The 21,605-nt window shown below is 41.7% G+C and overlaps 1 protein-coding gene across 3 annotated transcripts in view; it reads left to right on the plus strand.

Annotated features, from left to right (window-relative positions):
• The window catches only part of Vps13c (vacuolar protein sorting 13 homolog C), a 162,382-nt gene extending 141,414 nt beyond the window's left edge, over positions 1 to 20,968 (plus strand). For 2 of the 3 annotated variants that reach the window (XM_087905351.1, XM_087905352.1), the window contains 10 exons: positions 1,149 to 1,262; positions 2,041 to 2,116; positions 2,521 to 2,684; positions 2,978 to 3,023; positions 5,945 to 6,068; positions 6,501 to 6,615; positions 12,177 to 12,265; positions 16,667 to 16,790; positions 18,571 to 18,654; positions 18,998 to 20,968. In XM_087905351.1, coding sequence (XP_087761477.1) covers positions 1,149 to 1,262; positions 2,041 to 2,116; positions 2,521 to 2,684; positions 2,978 to 3,023; positions 5,945 to 6,068; positions 6,501 to 6,615; positions 12,177 to 12,265; positions 16,667 to 16,790; positions 18,571 to 18,654; positions 18,998 to 19,099 — 1,038 coding nt within the window. In that variant the 3' untranslated portion in view covers positions 19,100 to 20,968. Of the gene's footprint in view, positions 1 to 1,148; positions 1,263 to 2,040; positions 2,117 to 2,520; positions 2,685 to 2,977; positions 3,024 to 5,944; positions 6,069 to 6,500; positions 6,616 to 7,324; positions 7,931 to 12,176; positions 12,266 to 16,666; positions 16,791 to 18,570; positions 18,655 to 18,997 lie in introns of those variants that run through there. The other variant, XM_085689278.2, reaches the window with a different exon arrangement.
• Positions 20,969 to 21,605: the final 637 nt, after the last annotated feature.

A 21,605-nucleotide genomic window follows, 5' to 3' on the forward strand; every position in this document is an offset into this window, starting at 1 on the left:
TACTAAGGCTCAAACATAATTTTATGCTCGTCTTACCATGAACTGATTTCTTTCATTGTAGCCTAGATGTTTGTATCAAGAAGGAATCTAAGATACTCTTAGTAATCCTAGCTTTTTCTTCTTGGACATTTCATACATACATATATGTTTTGATTACATCCATTCCCCCATTTCCTCCATTCCAATTACTCCTCACCCCTTTTCCCTCCCATCCCTTCTCTTGCTCTCACCCCCCCCCCATGAGTTCACTTAGTGCTACTGGTGTGCATGGGTATGGGACCATCTACTGGACTGTGGGTAGCCTGTAGTGGCCACATCTCTGCTGAAAACTGACTCCTCTCCCTCCCCCATAGCCATCAGTTGCTGAAGTTTCTCAGTGATGGGCAGAACTTCATGGTGCCCTGCCCATCCCTGTTGGGTTTTGCTGGCTTGATGTTGTGCAGATCTTGAGGTACAACCAGTTTCTGTTTCTCTAGGTTGCCTTCCATTACACTCTTTAAAATGTTTTCCTCCAAGGCCCCTTTCCATTCTCAGTGACACCTTTACTGCTTCAGGAAATGTAAAATAGGATAGGGGATTGCAGAAGGGCCTCTAAGCCAGCTTCTTCCTATGTATCAGCTACTGTGTGAGCTGGTTATGTAGGCAAGGAGGGGCAGCATTATAAGCCTCTCTGGTACAGTTGCCACATAGTACTGCAGGGCAGCATTTGTCTTCTGTCCTCTGTTGGGAGAGTACTCTTTTTGTGATGCGTGTGGATGGTAGGTTGAAACAAGTATACATTTTCCTTATTTTGCCTTAATTAATAATGATAAGATAATAAAGATAACCAATGGCCATTGAATTTTATATTCACTTACTGTGCATACTCTTCCATGCAATGTCAGTGTAATCTTCCATTTTGCAGTTTGGAAGGCCAAGATTAACAAGTAACTTGTCTGAGGTCACATGTCTGCTGACTGACCGTTGTCTCAAACGTGTAGCCGTTTGATTTAAGGCTCACACAAGGGGACACTAGGATGTGGGGGTGCAGGTGGTTATTGTACACGCTGTCCTTGACCTCCATTCCTCCTGCTGTCCCCTCTTCTGCTGCTTCCTAGCGTTTCTTCCATATCTGGAAGGGACTTTGCTGACTGTCTTTTCTTCTTTAGTTCCTGAAGCAGATGTATGTGCTTGTATTGGGCTTAGACGTGCTTGGAAACCCGTTTGGACTGATCAGGGGCCTGTCTGAAGGAGTTGAAGCACTGTTCTACGAGCCCTTCCAGGTACTGGCTGTTTAGTTCTGTACATGTACAAAACAGACGCTCTGCTTTCTACTGACAAGTGTTGGTATTTTAACTGTATATGGCAGTGGGATAATGTTCAAATAATAAAAAAAAAAAATTAGTTTTCTGTTTTTATTTAAAGTACTTTAGGTGACATTGAAAGATTGTTTTACTTCAAACGAACACATCTATTGTTTATCTGGGCAATGAAAGATACCTGAGTTTTCTGATATTCCGTGTAAGCATCTGAGAGTTTGAGAGTTTGGTAGATTACAGATGGCTTCTGCTGACGCGGAAAGGGCAGAGTGAGGTCTCAGGAGTTAGCTGGCCACCTTGGAGCTCTCATCCCACGAATCCACCTTTGTTTCAAGAATCTAGAAGTTCAAAGTCGTCAGGGTTTTAGAAGAACCATGCGGAGAGAATAAGGGAGAGGGGAGAGCCAAATAGCGTGGTCCTGTCCTATGAGCACAGCTTGCTTTTGCACTCCAGTGGAAGTTGAACCAGCTGTGAAGCCAGTTTCATGTTGTGGCCAAAGCCAGTGACTGTCACCTGTGCAATGCTCATCTAGCAGGATCTGTTGACATTGTGTGGGTTAAAACTATTCTTAGCCACAGTCATTGTAATCTATCAGAATTTAAGGTAGAGTGGAAATGCTTTGGTTTCAGTCCTTGCGTATTTTTATACATTCTTTGTCTTCGTGGAATCCCCGAAATTCTAGATTAAAAGTCTCACACTTAGTGATATTTAATTCTTAACCTTTTTTTTTTTTTTGGATCAGGGTGCTGTTCAAGGCCCTGAAGAATTTGCTGAAGGATTAGTGATTGGGGTAAGAAGTCTCTTTGGACACACAGTAGGTGCGTATGACTTTTGTGTACATATGTATGTAATTATTACTCTGAAGTGCATTGTCTTTGGAAAGCAAGTGGTTATTTGTAGTAAGAGAGAGTTCCCCTTCCTATTGATCTCTCTGAATGCACATTTCCTTTCTTTCACCTGGGACGTGACTTTATTTTTTTTTCTTTTTTTTTTTAATGAGAAAGTAATTTTATTAAATTATAAAAGTTTGGGACGTGACTTTAAAGTGGCCTCTTGGGTTCTTAGTGTTCATAGGTTGACTGAATGTGCTTTAAAACTTACGTTACTCCACTTGCCAGCAGAAAGTCATAGTAATTCTTGTATTTACATGTGAGTAGGTACCTGTGTAAAGGAGGGGTATGTGCCGCTGTGGCTGTGGCTGACTTCTTGGTGCACTCTTCAGGTGGTGCCGCGGGAGTCGTGTCTCGAATCACTGGTTCTGTTGGGAAGGGCCTGGCAGCAATTACAATGGACAAAGAGTATCAGCAGAAGAGAAGAGAGGAGATGGGTCGACAGCCTAAAGATTTTGGAGACAGTCTGGCCAGAGGAGGGAAGGGCTTCCTGCGAGTGAGTCTCCTGTTGAGTCTTGAGGAATCTATCTCAGATGCACGGAAGCAGTGAAACTAATGCCATCTGCCTTATGATCCTTTCTACTGTGAATTTCCTATGATTTAATATTTGCAAAATCAAAATGCTCACTTATATGTGTGCGTTGTTCACTGTCAGTCCTCAAATCTTAAAAAACAAAACAACAAAAAACAGAAAAAAAAATGTAGTATGTCTATGGAGACCTCTAGTGGTTGGTTTAGTGTCAAGCACTTTCCGTTTGTTGGAGACTTGATGGTGGATTTCTCTTGCAGGGAGTTGTTGGCGGGGTGACTGGAATAATAACAAAGCCTGTGGAAGGTAAGTAGAGAAGACTTTCCTACTGTACAGAGGTGAAGGGCGTGCGCATGCCAAGGCTATTGCTTCTTGGTGTTTGATTGCTGATTGAATTTTACATAGTCCTGATATTTACTCTTTTTATTTAATTATTTTTATTTATATTCCAACTCCGATTACCCCTCCCTCCCACTCTCCCTCATCCGACCTCTCCCTTTCCTACCCCCACATCCACTCATCAGAGGGAGTTAAGGCCTCTGTTGGAGAGTCAACAAGTCTGGCATACCAAGTTGAGGCAGGTCCAAGCCCCTCCCCACTTTATCAAGACTGAGCAAGATATCCCACCATAGGAGATGGGCTCCAAAAACCAGTTCATATACCTGGGATAATTCCTGGTCCCACTGCCATCACCCCCCAACAGATGAAGCCACATAACTGTCACCCACATTTAGAGGATCTAGTTTGGTCCCATGCGGGTTCCCCAGCTGTCCATTCAGAGTCTGTGATCTCCCACTAGTTTGGGACAACTGTCTCTGTGGTTTTCCCCATTATGATCTTAACCCCTCCCCTGGCTCATGTGATCACTCCTTCCTCTCTTCAGCTGAACTCCAGGAGCTCGGCCCAGTGCTTGGTTGTGGGTCACTGCATCTGCTTTCATCAGTTACTGGATGTAGGTTCTATGATGACAGTTAGGGTAGTCACTAATCTGATTATAGAGGAAGGTCCGATAAGGCATCCTCTGTCCCTAGGAATCTTAGCTGGTGTCATCTATCATGTGGATTCCTGGGAATTTCCCTAGTGCCATGTTTCTCCCTAACCCTATAATGGCTCCCTCTATCAAGATATCTCTTTCATTGCTCTCCCCCTTCATAACTTTCAAAAACCTGCTTCTTTGTACATTTTTTTTATCAAAGTACAGAAATTGATGAGTTAAATCTAAAGTTTAAATGTAATTCACAAGATCTAAAATAACTAAAATGTCCTTAAAAATTAAAAAGCAATGTTGGAGGACTCACGTGTCCCAGCAATCTTGTATGTCCAAATTTTGAAGCTTATTGCAGCGTAAAGCTCCAGTAAGCTTACATAGCAATCATTCTGGCAGGAAGGCAGGCATGGAGGTCAGTGAGCTTTTGCAAGTCTGCAGCTAGATCCCTGAGATGGGTGCTGAGATGAATCTAGAAATGGCTTCAGCAGCTGGCACATCTGCATGTGGAGAACAGTAATCCAGCCCTGATAGAGACTGCCTGTAAAAATAAACCCAGAGTGCTTGAAACGCCAGAGTGTGAGACCGAAACTCAGAACTTCGAAGCAGATGCAGCAGCTAGTTCTGTGATTTGGCAGAGCGCTTCTAGACAGGACACCAGGGTGTGGGTCCCAAAAGAAAAGGCAGATAAGTTAGACTCACCAAGATTTTAATTTTTATGTGTTGAAGAAGAATAATACCACGAGGAAATAAAAAGACAGCTTTCCAAAATTAAAAAAAAACCATCCCTTGAAAGAATATTATCATAAAAGGAAAAAGATCCACAAAGTGAGCTGAATGTTTTATGAACTATATTTAATCAGAGATTTAAATATTGACTATAGAAAGAAGAATAATAAGATGCTAACAATAAGACGATAACCCAACTTAAAATGGGCAAAGGAGCTAAATAGACTTTTCCTCAAGGAAGAGACGCAAATGAGACATTACATTAGTTGTCAGGGAAGTGTGGATGTAAATCTAAGCAAAATCCCACCTAACATCCATTAGGATCCCTAGAGTCAAGTTCGTGTGAGTGTGGGGAACTGGGAATCTTGATGGCTGAGGTTAGGAACATGCAGTCGTTAGTCTGCTTGCTCATCTGCCGTTAAACATGGAGGTACCACAAATCAGCAAGGCGCCCTAAAGTATTGAAAACAGACATTCAAATAAAGTCTTACGTGTGAACATCCGTAAGCTTCATTATTGATTGTGGCAAAAACATGGAAAGACTATTACCAATGCATAAATATATAAATATGGCATATCTGCCCAATGGAATATTATTCAGCCATAAACAGAAACCAAGAAGTAGTACATGCCACAGTGTAGGTGAATTTAGGAAACGTGATGCTAAGTAACAAATAGCGCAGTCATGATAGACAATACAGTGAATGCTGCTTGGATGCAGTATCCAGAAGAGAACTCCATAGGAAGCATTCTAGGTGATGCCCAAGTCTGAAGGGGGAACAGGGGAAGAGGAGGTAAATTGGATAGGTCAGATGAGGAGCTGGGGAAAGGGGGAAGTGATGGACTGTAGGCAGAGTGTCTTTCTGAGACAACAAAGATTTTCTCAAATTGATGGTAATGATGTACCGTTCTTTTTTTTTTTTAATTTATTCTTATTTTACATGCATTGGTGTTTTACCTGCATGTAGGTCTGTGTGAGTCAGATCCCCTGGAACTGGAGGTATGGGTACTGGGAATTGAACTCAGGTCCTCTGGAAGAGCAGTTAGTGTTCTTAACTGCTGAGCCATCTCTGCAGCCCCGATGTTCTTAATACACTGAAAGCATTTAATTTATATATTGGAAGTTTTATAGTGTGTGAACAGAATTTTCAATAATTATGAGTTGTTTTTAATATACAACTCATATATTTGGATGAGTTTGGATGTCTAAATGGTTGTGATGTAATGAACGGTTACTGACTGAGCTGGATCAGCACCTCTTGAGTCTATGTGGACCTCAAGGTCTTTTGGGGGTTGCTGCCCACCCTTAGCATAAGTGTCTACTGCAGCAGATCTGGTTTTCGCAGGAATCTATGCTGAGGATGCTTTGAGAACAACCACATAATCATGTTAAGATGAATGTACCTTCCCCAGATATCCAAATGGCACATGGCTTCTGAGTTGGCTTGGGTTTTTGTTGAACTTGCTTACCTTAAAATATTATTGCCTATTCATTGTCTTTGGTTTCCTAAAGGAGCCAAGAAGGAGGGCGCTGCTGGTTTCTTTAAAGGAATTGGAAAGGGGCTCGTGGGTGCCGTGGCTCGTCCAACTGGTGGAATCATAGATATGGCTAGCAGCACCTTCCAAGGCATTCAGAGGTAACAGCATCTGCATGGTGGGAAGGCCTGTGTTGTGTGTATCTATCGCTTCTAGGAACATATGAATGAGCTGGGAATTTAGCCTGTTCTTAAGGCTCTTGAATCTAATTGAAAGTTATGGAAGCTTTATAAGACAAAGTACCATGGAAAGGAATATGAAAAATAAATCTTATGGCCCAGTTTTTATTTATTCAGCACTTCAAGTGTACCTCTCTTACGCCAGGCACTGATAGCAAGGCCACAAAGTGTCCATGACCTTTCAGAACTTGGCATTTTCTTTCTTTAAGAAAAGGGTGAATACTTTAGAGTCCATTAGGCAAATAATTTCTTCTTCACTTTGAACATGTCTTATAAATTACTAATAGTTTTTAATTATTTATTTGCGAGTTTGATCAACATGAATTTGTCTGATTAAAAGATTCTCTCATTCAGGGCAGCAGAATCCACTGAGGAGGTGTCCAGCCTCCGTCCACCTCGTCTGATCCACGAAGACGGCATCATCCGTCCATATGACAGGCAGGAATCTGAGGGCTCCGACTTGTTAGAGGTAAATTTTGTTCTTCATGGCTGTGAATTGGAAAGATTCCAGGACTGAGAGTTCATGGGTGGATTTTCAAGGACCCGATCATGAGTCTTTGAAGGAACCACCCATGGTTTATAGAGGAGAATTTATTGTTTTGTATGATGGCCTGGCATGTTAAGGGAAAGTAGCTGGTAACTGTTTTCTGCCTTTGTGCAAAAAAAAGGGCACAAGGCTTTTTCTGTGCAGAAAAGACTGTCTTGAAAGGAGCTGTTGGCTGTTTCACTGTCTCTGCAGCAGCTCCTAGTCACTGTGCTTAGGTTTGACTTCTTGCTTTGTGGCTAATTGTTGGAATCCCATAGCTTCCTTCGCCCTCAGCCAGATGGACTTACTCCTCTTACTGTGAAAATCTAAATTTATCCTGGTAAACAGAACTGTAAGAGAGAAAAAGAGATTATACACTTAGATATATTATAATCTTGTTAAACATTTAAAAATTAATATAGGTTGGCATTTTGTCTTGGTTTTAGTATCATTATATTTAAATAGTATATCCATACTTAATTTGCTATTCTCCCATGACTGGCTTTCTTTCAACAGAAACTTATTGATATGTTTGTGCCCTATGATAAAGAGGGCTTAGTTATTCTTAGCCTTTGGTTTTCGTTGTATGTGATTACATTTTATCTTTTTACACACTTCTAACTTTATTTTCTTTCTTTTTCTGCCTACACAGCAAGAACTGGGAACACAGGAGTAAATGTTTCCTGTACTGCCTGATTCCATCCCTAAAACTCAAATCAAACTGCTCCTATTTAACTGTGTGAATCAGACTGAGGGTTGATTTTAATGAGATTTTCTTTATAACTCTCACTTCTATCTGAACTTTTCATAGTTGTGGCTTGGCCATGGTTGAAAATTGTGGCTTCTTGTAATTCTACACAGGTCTAAGAGGTGTAAAAGGTGCAGGAAATAACTTTGCCGGTTTGGGGTTGGGGTCTAAGGGTATTGAACCCAGAGCATATATTTTGCTACAGTTTTGGAAGTTTATCATTTTTGTGTATTGGGCTGTTCATGTACAGATGAAGTTGAGAAGGGTGGGTCTTTGCAGTGAATGTCTCTTTATATTTGTGCATTTTGATGATGGAATTATGTAGAGTTATGCTCCACATGTCTCCAAAATTTACTCAAGTTATGGGACTGTTAATAAGTAATATGTCAGTTTCTCTGAGCGTGTTCTTAGACCTGAGATGAGACCTGGCATAGGAATTGTAGGCGTATATTTCTTCAGTATTTTTTCCTTTTTTAACTCAGTTATGGCTAAATAAATGAAGTAATTTTATGTGGTCTGCTCCTTTAGCCTTTAGCAGAATACTTTTGAAAAGCTGAGCCTCACTGTTGGTTATACGTACTTTGTAATTACTGATTTTAATTATCGTAGTAGAATCAGTAACAGAACATGTAATTAGGCAAATTACCTCTGTGGCAGTTGAATGTATAAATACTTTTACTTTTAAGAAGCAAACTCTTTAGAGACTGGGATGATGGCTCAGTTGGTAAAGTCTTTACAAACAAGCCCAACGACCTGAATTCAGAAATCCAGTACCCATTTAAAAGTCATGTGATGGTGGTACATATCTCTAACTTCAGTCTGAGAGAAGGGTCAGGAAACGGGCAGAACCTGGGGCTCACTGGCAGCCGGATCACTTGTTTTAGTGAACACCAGATTTAGTGGGAGACCCTGCTCAAAACCAAACCAAAACAAAACAAAACAAAAGAGATTAATGGAGGAAGATACCTGATAGTGATCTTAGGCCTCCATACATACATGTGTGCACACCTCCACATACACATGCACCAATATCAACATGCATATGCCATTGACACCTCATAAATTTAACTCCCATTAAATTTAACTCTTGACGTGAAAAAATTATTATAAATTATCATTTCTACCTCCAGTTAATTCTCAAAGTAATTTGTATTTTAATTTCTTTAAAATAAATAATAGAAATGCTTACTTTGTGATTTAACAGGTGTCCTTATCTCACAATTTCAGTTGAAGCTAAAATAGAAACCCATCCCTAATATATGTTTGAAGATAATAGAACTGTTAAGATTCAAGCATTCAGTTGGATTCTAATTTGTTTTTCTAGGCAGAGTCTCACTGTGTGGCCCTGTCTGGCCTAGAAACTCTATAGACCAGACTGGTCTTAACTCTTAGAGATCCTCCTGCCTCCAAGTGCTGGAACTGAAGGCATGAATTTATGTGTTTTTAAACATACAGTTATAAAAAACCAATTATTCTAATGCTTTACATTAAAAAAAACACTATTTAAAGAAAAATAGTTGATGTCCAATGACCAGTTCGTGTTAGTTGGACAAAGAAATGACTTACATCATTGGGCGGGGGTACAGCGCAGGTAAAATGGCATGCCCAAGGTCTGGGTTTGGCCCCTGGCACCACTGTGTTTACCTGAAAATAAGACTTCTGTGCTTATGGGACCAAGTATAGAAAAACATGTAAATATTAACAGTAGCAAAAAGAAAGGAAGAATCTTCTTGTGCCTGGATAACGGGATAGACAGATGTCCCCGTGTGTGCAGCTTCTCTGAGAATCAAGCACAATCCCTCGCTTCAGATGCTATAGGTTCTTGTGTGAGAGCCACTTTTAGTTTTCCTGACTGTATCTCGACTTTCTCAGACTTTTGTGAACCTCTGAAACCTAAGGTCTTTATTGGTTATTTTTATTTTATTTTTTGCTCCTTAGTGATTCTTGAGATTCTCCTTTTTATAAATGTTTATTACTAAGCACAAAAGTTACTTTAACTAAGCATCTAGGCATCTCGTATGGATTTTTAGTTTTAGCTCGATATCAGACAACCCTTTAAACTTTAATATATGTAATAATTATTGGAAGAAACAGAATGTAAGTTGCTGTAGAGTTTGATAGTTTGTTCGTGGGTAACTGAGAAGTTTAGCCCATTGCTCGCTCATCTTGCTGTGATAAGCGAGTTGGGTAAGAAGCACTTACTGGTTGTTTAGACTCTACTGGACTGACTCCACAGGGAGTAAGTAGACATGTAAAGATCACAGAGTTCTAGAGTATTATATTATATCCTCCTAGATCTTACTGTAATATTAGTTTATTCTAAATAATTTATTTGGGGACCATTTACCCCTTTTTCTTTTTAACTCCCAAGCATTCCTCTGTGTTCTTTACTGCTCGGTTGTGAAAAGCCTTATTCATGTGCCATATGTTTGTAGAATAGTTCTCCAATATTCCCTTAAGATAATACTGCTTATGCTGCCCATGTGTGTGTGTATATGTATATACATATGCATATATAGACAGGCCTTATTTATTATTTATTTTGCTTATAACTCTTTAATGTTCATACAAGATTTAAAGAGGCAGTCTTTGCTTTTTCTACCTAAGTGTGTTTTTCTATATATGGAAATGCTTCATTAACATTTTACCCTTGGCCTGTCTACCCTCTGAGATAACCTTACATTGTGTATTTGACCTCAGTCCCTGACATTGGTTCCTGTACCGTACTTGGTACTGTTAACTCTGTGATAAACACTGCTGTATACTGGCATTTTGCCATTTCATGCCCTGTGCCGTTTCCTTAGAATTAGTTTGAAAGGGATGAGAGGGAATGGGCAAAGGACCCACTCTTTAGTCTTACTCAATTGCCTGTGCCGAGTTTGGAAGAGAGAGTATCACTTTGGTCAGCCTGGCCTCCTGCTGCCCTTGGTGGCTAAGGAGCTTGCTGTGGCTTTCAGAATTCAGTGGTTCCTTACTAGCACTGAAAAGGTATTTTTTCAGTACTAGATTTCCCATAAGGCTCTTGGTGGTTGAAACTTGATAAACAACGACGAGATTAGGAAAGAAACAGGTGTGTCTATACTCCCTGCAGCTCTCCGGCTTACACGTGCATTCCAAGCTCCGGCTGAAGGGCCTACATTGTTATAGTGTGCTATTCTGTTTCCCCTTTTCTCTGAAGAAACTGATGGCAAAATATTGGAACTAATTCACAGGGGCACACTGCCCATCTCTGAGATGTAACCTGAAGATGCCACCCCAGCTCTGTAGGAATTCACTTCCTCATTCATGGCTTTTGTAATACTTGTCCATGGCTTTTTGTAATTGTCAAGGAATGACTAGGGGCCAACATTCTTTTAAAATGTGGGTTCCATCCCCAGCATCACAAATGAAAAAGGTACTTAACCTTTGAAATCCCAACCCCAAGCGTGCTTCTCTGCTGTGTGTACATTGACTCTGTGATCCTACTGCTGTTGGCGGTGTTTCAGTCGTGCAGTGTGCCAGTCTCGCTCATTCTCTGTGTCTGTCTCTGTATCTTATGCCCATGTATTATTTGATCTTTAATCGTTTATTATAGGTGATATCGATAATAATCTTTCATTAGTATTTGTTATAAAAACTTTGTTTTTTAATGTGTATTGACTCATTTAAGTCAATAGTTTTAAGAAACTTGAAAAAGAAAATAAATATTTTATTGGCTACAATTTATACTTGGATTATTTTGTCCATTAGGAATAAACCATGCAGACGATTTCAAATCATTTTGAAATTCTTCATGTCCATGATTGTCTATTTTAGTCAGAAATATAATTTGGTATTAAAATGTTCCTTTTCAATTGTGCTTGCTCTACACAATCAAATGTGATCAAAACCAGCAAATACCTTGGAGGTTTACCATTATGTAGTACATAATCCTGTCTGAAGAAGTGGTTGGGTCTTAACATTTTAAAAATTATTTTTTTATGTAATTATGTCTGTGCCTGAATGTATGTATGTGCACCGTGTGTGTGTGTGTGTGTGTGTGTGTGTGTGTGTGTATGAGAGAGAGAGAGGAGAGAGAGATAGAGAGACAGACAGACAGACAGACAGAGAGAGCGCGCCTTTGTAGGCCAGAAAGAGAGCATCAGAGCCCTTGGAACTGGAGTTGCAGGCAACTATGAACTACAGTGCGGGTGTCAGGAATCGAACCCTGGTCCTCTGCAAGAGCAGTAAATGCTCTTATTCCTTAAACCAGTTCTCAGCCCCTGGGCCTTAGCTTTTCTGAAGGATCACAGACTTCTCTCAAAGGAATCAGAAGAAAAATGTGAACCATTCTCTGTAAAGAATTTCAAAGCCATGATTTCTAATGTTTGTGTTCCCTGTAGCACTTATTGGGCCCACCCCAAGCCCTTGCCAGGGAGGGACCCTTTAAGGACTGCTAAGACATTGATGGAGCAGTTTTATATTTACCACATGTTTATATATTCTTGATTAAGGTGTGTGATTGCTTCTGATTGATAGTTTAAATCTCTTAAGTTACTAAGAACAAGATGTTTTTCATCAGACGCTCACCTGGTAAGCATTCAATACATTTCTCTTTAAGGCAATAGTGAAAAGTACTTGATATTATAAAGAAGTTGTTTTATTGCTTCGGATGCCACTCTGTAGTACGCTAGTTTTATTTCCAATGCACCTTTTCCTAACATTGATTTTCATCGACTATTATACAGATATTTAAATCTATGTAGTTCCCAAGTCTTAACTCTTGTTTCTTTCTCAGAACCATATCAAGAAGCTGGAAGGTGAGACCTACCAGTTCCACTGTGCTGTTCCTGGACACAAGAGGGCAGTCCTTATGATTACAAACAGGTATTGACATCCAGATGCAACCTAGCTGTGTTCATGGGAGGACTTTCAAGTGCCGTTGACAGAAGAGTTGGAAAACTGTACTTCAGGGGCAGGATGATCATTTTCATCCCGTCACGGAAGCACAGCTCTAGGTAGTGTCCCAAGGGCATGTGTTCAGAGTGCCTTGTTCTGGAGATGGAGGAGCTAGGCCCAGCTTGGCTTGGGGCTTCTCCAGATGTGGCAGCTGCTGATGGCACAATGAGCATTGCCTACATCCTGCAGTGGTGACGTCATTGTAAGGAGACACACTTCAAATTGAAGATGGTGATTCTACTTTTCCTTGTGAGGTTTGATTTGGGGTATTGGTAAGCCCCTCTTAAGGATGGTATTGTTCCTATATGCTTAGATGAGTGCCTTCTGAGTATTTTGGTAAACCCTTCTTCCAGAGAAAAGGGATTTATGCTAAAATATCAAATAATGTTCCAAGATTTACTCTAGAAATGAACTTGTCTCCAGATAGCTACTGTAGATTAACAATTTTCCAAGGGCTCTATTTTGTAGAATTAAAGCAGAGTGTTTAGACACTCTGCCCTAGTTTCTTCCCTCTCCCTCTCCTTTGCCCTCCTTCCCTTTCTCCCTCTAATGCATCCATCCCATCTATCTGAGCTGTAGTGAAGAGCTGCGGGCAGGCCTGCTTTTCATCCCGCCCGGCTCCCGCACAGCTAGCTTAGCCCCAGAAATAACAACACACAAATTGTATTCATTTAAACACTGCCTGGCCCATTATCTCTAGAGAGTTAGTTACTGGCTAACTCTCACATCTTAATTAACCCATTTCTAATAATCTGTGTAGCACCACGAGGTGTGGCTTACCGGGAAAGATTCAGCATGTCTGACCTGGTGGCTGGCTCCATGGCGTCTGCCTCATTGCTCTCTTCCCAGCATTCTGTTCTATTTACTCCGCCTACCTAATTTTCTGTCCTATCAGAGGGCCAAGGCAGTCTCTTTATTAACCAATGAAACTAACACATAATAGAAGCCCCACCTACATCACTGAGCTTTGGAAATCAAACCCAGGGTGTAATGGTTGATAGGCAAGTATTCTCATACTAAGCTGCACTCCTCACTGTTGGACCCGAATATACCTGGATGAGAAGAAAAATAAGAAAAGGTGAATTGCAGAATCCAAACTTTGAAACATGTCTTTCTAAAGAGGTTAACCAACGAGTCGTAAGGAAGACTTGTTCAGTCTTCCTATTGGTCCATCAGTAGAGGTGTAATCACAGGGACTGTAGAGACAGCTTGGTGATTAAAAGCATTTGTTGCTCTTTTGGAGCTCAGGTTCAGTTCTCAGCATCCACACTGGGCTGATGCCTCTGGCCTCCGTGGGCAGCTGCATGTAAGTGTACGTACCCACAAATACAGACACACTTAAAAATTAAAGTAGACCTTTAAAAAGATCAAAGCTACACAGAGAAACCCTGTCTCAGGAAACCAACCAAGCAAACAAAGGGATCTGGGGTGGAGATCTTGGAGACTCCTTGCCACAGTGTGTCACCCAGGAGATGACAAGATTTGAAGGTGATACTTGGAGCAGGAGAGAGAATGGAAGTTTCAGGTATGGGGGAATATGCTATTATTGGACTGGTCAGGAGAAGAGAGAGCTTAGAAACATACAGAACAGGAAGCTGCATCTGGCACAAGGCTGATACTGAACTGATACTGACTTGGGCTTAGGGTCGGGTGTGGGGCCGCTCATCAGAGACTGGTTAGAACAGTGTGCTGGTGCTAAATGTGTCAAATGAGGGAAGACTCTGCTGGCTCTTGCTCTGCAAGGGTCAGGGGTGCTATAGGTATCAGCCCTGAACATGGCCAAAATTCTCGTGGCAACCCCTCTGAGAAACAGTGTCGGAGGCCTGCTGTAATTCCCATTGTTCACCAGGTTCATTCAGGTCTGCCTTCCTGAGCACGCAGAGTCTGGCTGTCTTTTCCCTCACCTTACAGCCACCATCATAAGTAAGGCTGTCACTGGTTCCTCCTCAGGCTTTGCAGTCACGGCCAGTCTTATTTTTCTACTCCAGACCCTGAGCCTCTACTCTCTTGCTTGTCACTAAAGGTTTGTTTAAAACAAAGGGTCTTTATACTGTGTCCAATACCTGCAAGTTGAAGGCATAATTTCAAGATTACGGTGAATAAATATCATCTAAAGTCAGACCTTAAAGTGATTTTTCTCACAAAGGTATGCATTTGATATTCCAGCCTCAGACCTCCACACTCCTTAATTAGCCTTTTCTTCTGCTGGGGTTGGTGGCGCAGGCCTGCTATCCCTTATGCTTGGTAGAGGGAGTCAGGAGGATTACAAGGTAAAGGCCTTAGGGTATTGAGTTTGGGGACAGCCTAGGCAGTGTTGAAAGACCCTGCCTCAAAATAGAAACCAAGAAGGTATGTGGGGGAATACCTGAGTGAGTGCTTCCCTAGCCTTTGTAAGGTCCTGGATTCAATTCTCAGCACCACACTCAGTTCCTTCTACACTTAATCTGGCAGTGTGTCTGTACTGTCTGAGCAGTCACCGTCTCTCTCTAAGGAGAACTCCTTTTCAGTGATCAGCTCCAGCTCACCTCCCCCATGCCACCAGTGAAGCCTGCCCTTGTTGGAGGAAGCCACTTGTTTGTCCTGGCCACCCAGAACCAAAATAATCACACAGAAACTATATTAATTAAATCACTGCTTGGCCCATCAGCTCTAGCTTCTTATTGGCTATTTCTTATATTAATTTAACCCATTTCTATTAATCTGTAATCACCACGTGGTTGTGGCTTACCAGGTAAAGTTCCCAGCATCTGTCTCCTGCAGCTCCATGGCTTCTTTCTCTCCGATCCCATCCTTCTTTCTCCCAGCATTCCATTTAGCTCTGTTCCCCTATAGCTCTGCTATAGGCCCAAAGCAGTTCCTTTATTAACCAATGATATTCACAGCATACAGAGGGGAATTGCACATCATGCCCCCTTCCCAGTGTAGCCTGCGCCCTCCCTGGCACAGTCTGCCCCCTCCCCGGTGCAGCCTGCCCCCTCCTCACTGCTCTGAATCTGTGTGGCGTCGTCTCGTGTACTTGTTTTCTCTTCTAGGCACTGGGTGCCTCTCAAGCCTCGTGCCTTCGTTATTTTCTCTGGCATGTTTCCCTAGATGTTGTTTGAATTCACAAATCTACATTTCTAGTTTTTCTGTATTTAATGGAGACTTAAAATCAAGTATAGTTATAACAGTAATTAATCCGACTTGCTGACTGGGAAGTCAGTGTGGGTGTCCTTTAAGGATTGTATTATTTTTCATTATTATTGAGTAAAATGAAACATTCTTCCTATGATATACATTAGCGTTAAAATGTTCAAGTCTGGTATTTATTAGTGGGTCTTTGCTGACATTTGGACTTGTGACATTTCCTGCATGGTCTGTCTTGGCTGGAAGGCTTAAGTGACTGACAGAAAAGAGCAATTAAGAATATTCCAAGTAAATCCTCCTCAGGGGCTTTACTCTGTTGCTTCCCAGATGAGGGCGCATCCTGCACCACTTGTGTTTCAAATGCGATTCCCTGCTCAGTTGTTTTGCTATTTCAAAACCAAAAACAGTATTACTGAATTCTGCAAGATTGACAGAAGGGGAAGATTTAAAGTCCATTTTGTTAGGTAGAGATTATATTGCATTTCATTTGACATTTATGTAGACTTTTTTAAATGAAAAATTTACTTTTCTGTGAGTAATTTTTAAAAATTTTTTGAACGTTTTCTTCTTAAGAATTTCATGCATATATACAATAAAATATGATCTTATCGGCCTCCATTTCTCCCTGCCAACTGCCCTTGTATCCTCCCCTAACAGGTTTCCTTCTCAAATTCATATCCCCTACCCTCCTTTCTTTTCTTATTTAATAATCCACTAAGTCTAATTTTTGCTGCTAGTGTGTACATGACTATGGGCTTTCCATTGGGGCATAAGAAACCTACCAGCAACTGTACTCAAAAAAGAATGATTCTCTCTCCCCAAGGACTACCCACTGCCAGGAGCTCCTCAGTAATGGGGTCTGGAGACCGTTTCCCATCTGTGCTGGGATTTGGGCTGGCTTGAACTCACGTCTTGTATTAGTAACCACAGTGACTTTGGGTTCCTGAGTGCAGTAGCCACGTTAGGTCCAGAAGATAGCATTTCACACTCTCCTCCAGTCCTCCAGCTCTCATCCATTCTGCCTGCTCTCCCCTGAGTCCTGGGGTGAGGAGATTGATAAAGATTTCCTGCCCCACTTCAGGCTGAGGTCTCAGCTCTGATCCTCAGCACTCTTATGTGGGTCAGTTTTGTTGTTTAATAAACATGCACAAAATAAAGGATAGAGCTGACACAAGGCTGTATTTGTTTTCTTTTCCAAAATAGGCGGGTGCTGTTTATAAAGGAAGTTGAAATCCTAGGCCATATGTCTGTGGACTGGCAGTGTCTGTTTGAAGATTTTGTGTGTCCTCCTGGAGTCAGTGAAAACCTGCTGAAGATTTCAGTTAAGGTAAGAGAATATGGATCCGCCCTTCAGAGCCAGGGACGCAGTCAGTCTTGCTACAGTTACAGAGGTAGACTGTCAGGAGGAGCAGTACCATCACTGTCTGTCTTACTACATGCTAAGTGTAAACAAACATAACTCATTTTGTGTAACAGTATTTTCAGACAAAGAGGAAAAGCTCAATTTATCTGCCAGAACTAGGGTGCTGGCGGGTGCTTCTGCCTTTTGGTAAGATTGAGCATTAGTGAGTAGGGGTTTTTCTTTTTTTATATGTATATCCATTTTTCCAGAATCTGAGACTTTTCTAGAAATACTTGCTTTGTCAAGCTTTTAGGAGACTAAGTGCTTCAGTGAAAATAAATGTGAAGTCTAAGGTCCATATGCTCAACAGGTGGAAACACTCGCTGTGCAAGCTTGGCGGCCTGAGGCTGACGCCAGAACTCTGGAGAGAAATGACCCTGTAGAGTAGTCATGACCTCTTCACACATACTGCGGCGTGCACACCTACCTGCCACACACCACACACACAGTTAAAAATAGATTCGGTCTAGATGGCTTTGTTTATTATTTGATGCACATAGAATGCAAATATAACTTACGTGTTGTGCGTTTTCTGTGTCTTTGCTCCCGTCCTTTTCTAAGGATGAACTTTGCAGTTACACAGTAAAGCATAAGCAGGAGTGATAGCTCACCTTTCCTGGGGTTTTGGGCTTACCCACTGTGGACACATACTCTATTTTAGATGTATTCTTTCTTAAGAAAATTACACAACTGCATATTAAATATGGTAACTTTATAGTATGTTTGTTATTGCTAAAATAACAATGATATTATCCCCTTTACTGAAACTCTCCAAACAACATTTCCCACAGAATGTAATAGACTTTAAATAGGTTTGAAGTGGCTGTCCTTCACTTCTCTCATTGTAGACCTTTACAAACAAGACTCCTGAGTCTGCCTGCCCATTTGTGTTTGGAGCAGATCCTTACACAGTATAGAGTACCCTGGTAGGAAACGTAATGTTGGAGCTGGGGCAGACTGTCCTCTTCATATTTTATAGTTCCCTATTTAATTCTCATCTCTCAGTTACTTTTGCATTGCTGTGATAAAACACCATGAGAAGACAACTTTTAAAAGAAACAGTTTAATTTGTTGCTTATGGTTTCAGAGGATGAGAGTCCATGATTCTGGAGCAAAGGCACGGTGGCAGGAACAGCTGAGAACTTACTTCATGATCTGAAAGCTAGAAGCAGAGAGCAGGAGAGTCTAAGTCTGGGCCAGTCTTCTGAATCCTCAAAGCCTGCCCCCAGTTACACACCTCCTCCAGCAAGGCCACACCTCCCAATCCTTCCCAAACAGTTCCACCAACTGGGTACCAGATATTCAAACATATAAGCTTATGAAAGCCATCCTTATTCAGGCCACCACAGTATTTTGCCTTCACATAAGTGTTGAGAATTGATTCGATGTATTTTACATTGTATAAGAATTTTATCTATCAGCAAAGGAAATGAAGGGGAGGGCCTTTTGGTCTTTCACTGGTCTGTCATCTGGCTATTTGTTGTTGCCTGCAGAAGCCCTTATTTTACACAGATAGGCCTATAAATTATGACTCTAGTGTGCAGTTGCTCTCCTTGTGGCAAGGTGATTTATTTCATATAGTGGATTGAATGTATTCCATAGTTTAGTGCTTATATCGTAAGTTGACATTTAAGCATCCAGTGTAAGATCATGCTATTTTTTTCTTTTAGAGAATAATTTCTGTCATTATTTCCTTTAAAACCAGGAACAGGGTCTGTTCCAAAAAAAAGACAGTGTCAATCAAGGCTGTCTTCGGAAAATTTACCTGAAGGATTCTGTCACAGCCAAGGTAAACTGTTGGTTTTAGCCCCACCGCCTCGAGGTTTTTAACTGGGGGGCCTTTACAAGCCTGTCATAGCTAAGTAGCCATTATTTCTCACATACTTTCTCCTACTGGTAACTTTGCATAGATGCACCTATGAATGACAGACTGTGAACCCACCAAAGTGGAAGGGTTGTGGTTCACACTGTGTGGGTGGTGGAAGCCTGGGAGTGTCACTGCTCACACTGTAGGGGAGGGTGGTAGCCTGGTCCTTGTCTACACCTGTGTGGAGTCTCGTGTCCTGGCCTGCCCCTGCCCCTGGGTGAGCCACAGGTCATCCTAGTAGTCATGACCCTGCTTTGCCTTCCAGAGAGCACTTGACGCCCTTGAGAGCGCACAGTCGTCCAGGCACCAACAGAAGCTGATGAAGCAGCCTTCCCTCCGGCTCCTCAGACCCCAAGTTCCATCCTGACCACAGCCTTTACCGGACTTCTGAGAGGGAAACGGTCACTTCAAAAGTCCTGCGAAAGAGAACATTTCCAGCAGTTCCTTGATTTGTTTTTTTTCTGGGAAATCCAGCACTGTGTTTTCCTTTTGGACTCTTATTTTGAGTTTGGGTTTTGCAACTCGGCATATATCAGGAGTCTGTTGCTACACCATGTAGGTCAGACCTCAAAGAAATACCACTTGAGACTCAGAGGGAAATGTTCATTAATATTAAAATTGGGAAACAAAGAGTGCTGGGCTTGTTTTTAATGAGTCTGTACTGAAGAAAGGAGGTTTTAAAATGAGTAGTGTTCTCTGAAAGTTTTAACCACACAAATAGTGGACCCTCTGACCTTTGTTTAAAGGTAATTTGTGCAATAATTGACCCGAGAGAACACTTTTGGTAAACCGGGGAACTGACCAAAGAAATTCAAAGGGAGAGATGGCATGTTTTTATTTTTGTTTTTGTTTTTCGTGAAAACATTTTTCTCCTAATAGGATGAGTTTTACATCGGTGTTTCCCCTCCTTTCCTGCTACTTACAGAATGTGGGCAGTCTGGAATCTTCGGGGAGCCGTACTCCATTATCTGTAGTGAGACCCTCCCTGGATATTGGAGTGGCTGCTTTTTCAGGATGCATTCACGGGCACAGTTACATTTTTTTCTGGGAAGTGAAAACAATTTACTGTAAGCTTCTCAGCATTCAGAAATGTTTAAAGCACAGTATTTTTTATATTTCCAGAAATTTATTTTAGAATTTATAAGACTGCTAAGAGCGCCATAAGTTAACATATGATGCTAATGCATACCTGTAAATGTCTTTTAAATACTTGCTAAGAAGAATGTAAAATCTTTACTTGCTTTATTATGTTAGTTTTTATAAATGTCAGTATAGAGTTGGAAGCAGGTGTTCCCTGTGTGCGCCGGTCAGCACAAGTTCCTGTCCTTCCTCCCCTCTCTAGTACGGGTTATATATGGCTGCCTGGTGACTCTGAGACACTTTGTCTTCTTGGATGAACCTTTAGCTTTGATCAGGGTGTTGAATATGGCATTTGGATGAAGGCGTGGGTGCTCTGGGCCTGCTCTGCCTGTGTTGAGGTGTGACCCTCCTTTCACATAGTAGGCTGTGCTTCTGAGACGGCACGAGAAGACGTCTTAGTTCCCCCACTGCTGCCCGTCCTGTTTCTCTAAGGGAGGGCAGAGCTCAGTGTCTGATTTGTGGTAGTTGTTGAATTTCCAATTAAATTCTTTACCCCCCAACCTTCTTCTTTCTTTCTTTTGATAGGGTCTCACAATGTAGCCCAGGCTGGCCTTTAACTCACTGAGAACTGCCCACCTCTGCCTCCCAAATTCTGGGATTAAAGGTGCACGCCACTCCGCCTGGCTTAATACCTTTATTCCTGTTAAGAAAATCATCACATGTGAAATGCATAGCTTTAAACCTAATTGAACTTTCTAGAACTAGAAGCCGGAGATAAGTCTTCTAGCAAGTCCAGCAGCATCCTGTGTCTTTAAAAATGACTTAACCAGGAATTTGAATATCTGATTACATTTTTTCATGTTAACCATAGCTGTTGATGGTATCATAAATATTTCCGGCATTATTTTGCACTGGTGGTTTATTCCAGAAACAGGTATGCAGGTCACTGGACTGAGAACAATTAAATCTATAAACCTACTGTCTTAGTTGATTACCTTCAAGTATCTGTGACTTTTTTGTTTGATGCAATTTCCTCGGACAGAAGTAACCCACTGGTTGGATGTAATTAGGTATAGTGTGTTTTTAAAAATGCATTTAGAGGCAGTGACTTGCTTATAAAGTTCTGAGAGAAATAAAGCATTTGGTACGTTGCTTACATGTTGAGGTCTCTGTGTTAAATACTGAAGTCACATTCTCTTCATGTCTTCTTTCCCCTTCCCTCTTCTGATCCCATGCCAACCAGAAGATAGGTGAAAGGCAGGGGCTTTACACAGTGCTGGTGAGGGAGAGCCTTTTCCAGGGTGCTGAGCCCCTTCCCACACTGGAACTGTGTGGCCCGGCTGCAGCACTGGGGAATGCACAGCCGCATTGCACTGAGCTCTCAGCCCCCTGGGGACTTCCTGGGAGACAGAATTCATGGTGGCAGACTTGCCTTTTTGGTGGTTTTGCAGATCTGGACTGCTTCTCCTTAATCCCTTGCAGTCCCCTTAGTCTTTCCATTCCTGGCTCCCCACCTCTCCCACTGGGCACTCATCGGACCCGTCTGAAAGCCCATCCAGCACAGAGTATGGGATAGGAAGAGCAGGCTCGCACAGGGCCTGTAGCAAGGCAGAGACATCAAAATCCAAAGAGACAAAACACTGAAGAATACACTAGGGCTTTCTAAGAAAATGCGATCTGGGATCAACATCCTGCCTATGCTTATTGGGTGAGTGTTTTATATTGAATTATGTATGAGTGAATACCAGTGTCTTTAAGTCTACTGATGTGGGGTGCTCCCTGGCCATCTGTTT

The sequence above is a fragment of the Myodes glareolus genome, chromosome 4 (genome assembly GCF_982192425.1).
Source record: "Myodes glareolus chromosome 4, mMyoGla1.1, whole genome shotgun sequence".
Lineage (NCBI taxonomy): Eukaryota > Metazoa > Chordata > Mammalia > Rodentia > Cricetidae > Myodes > Myodes glareolus.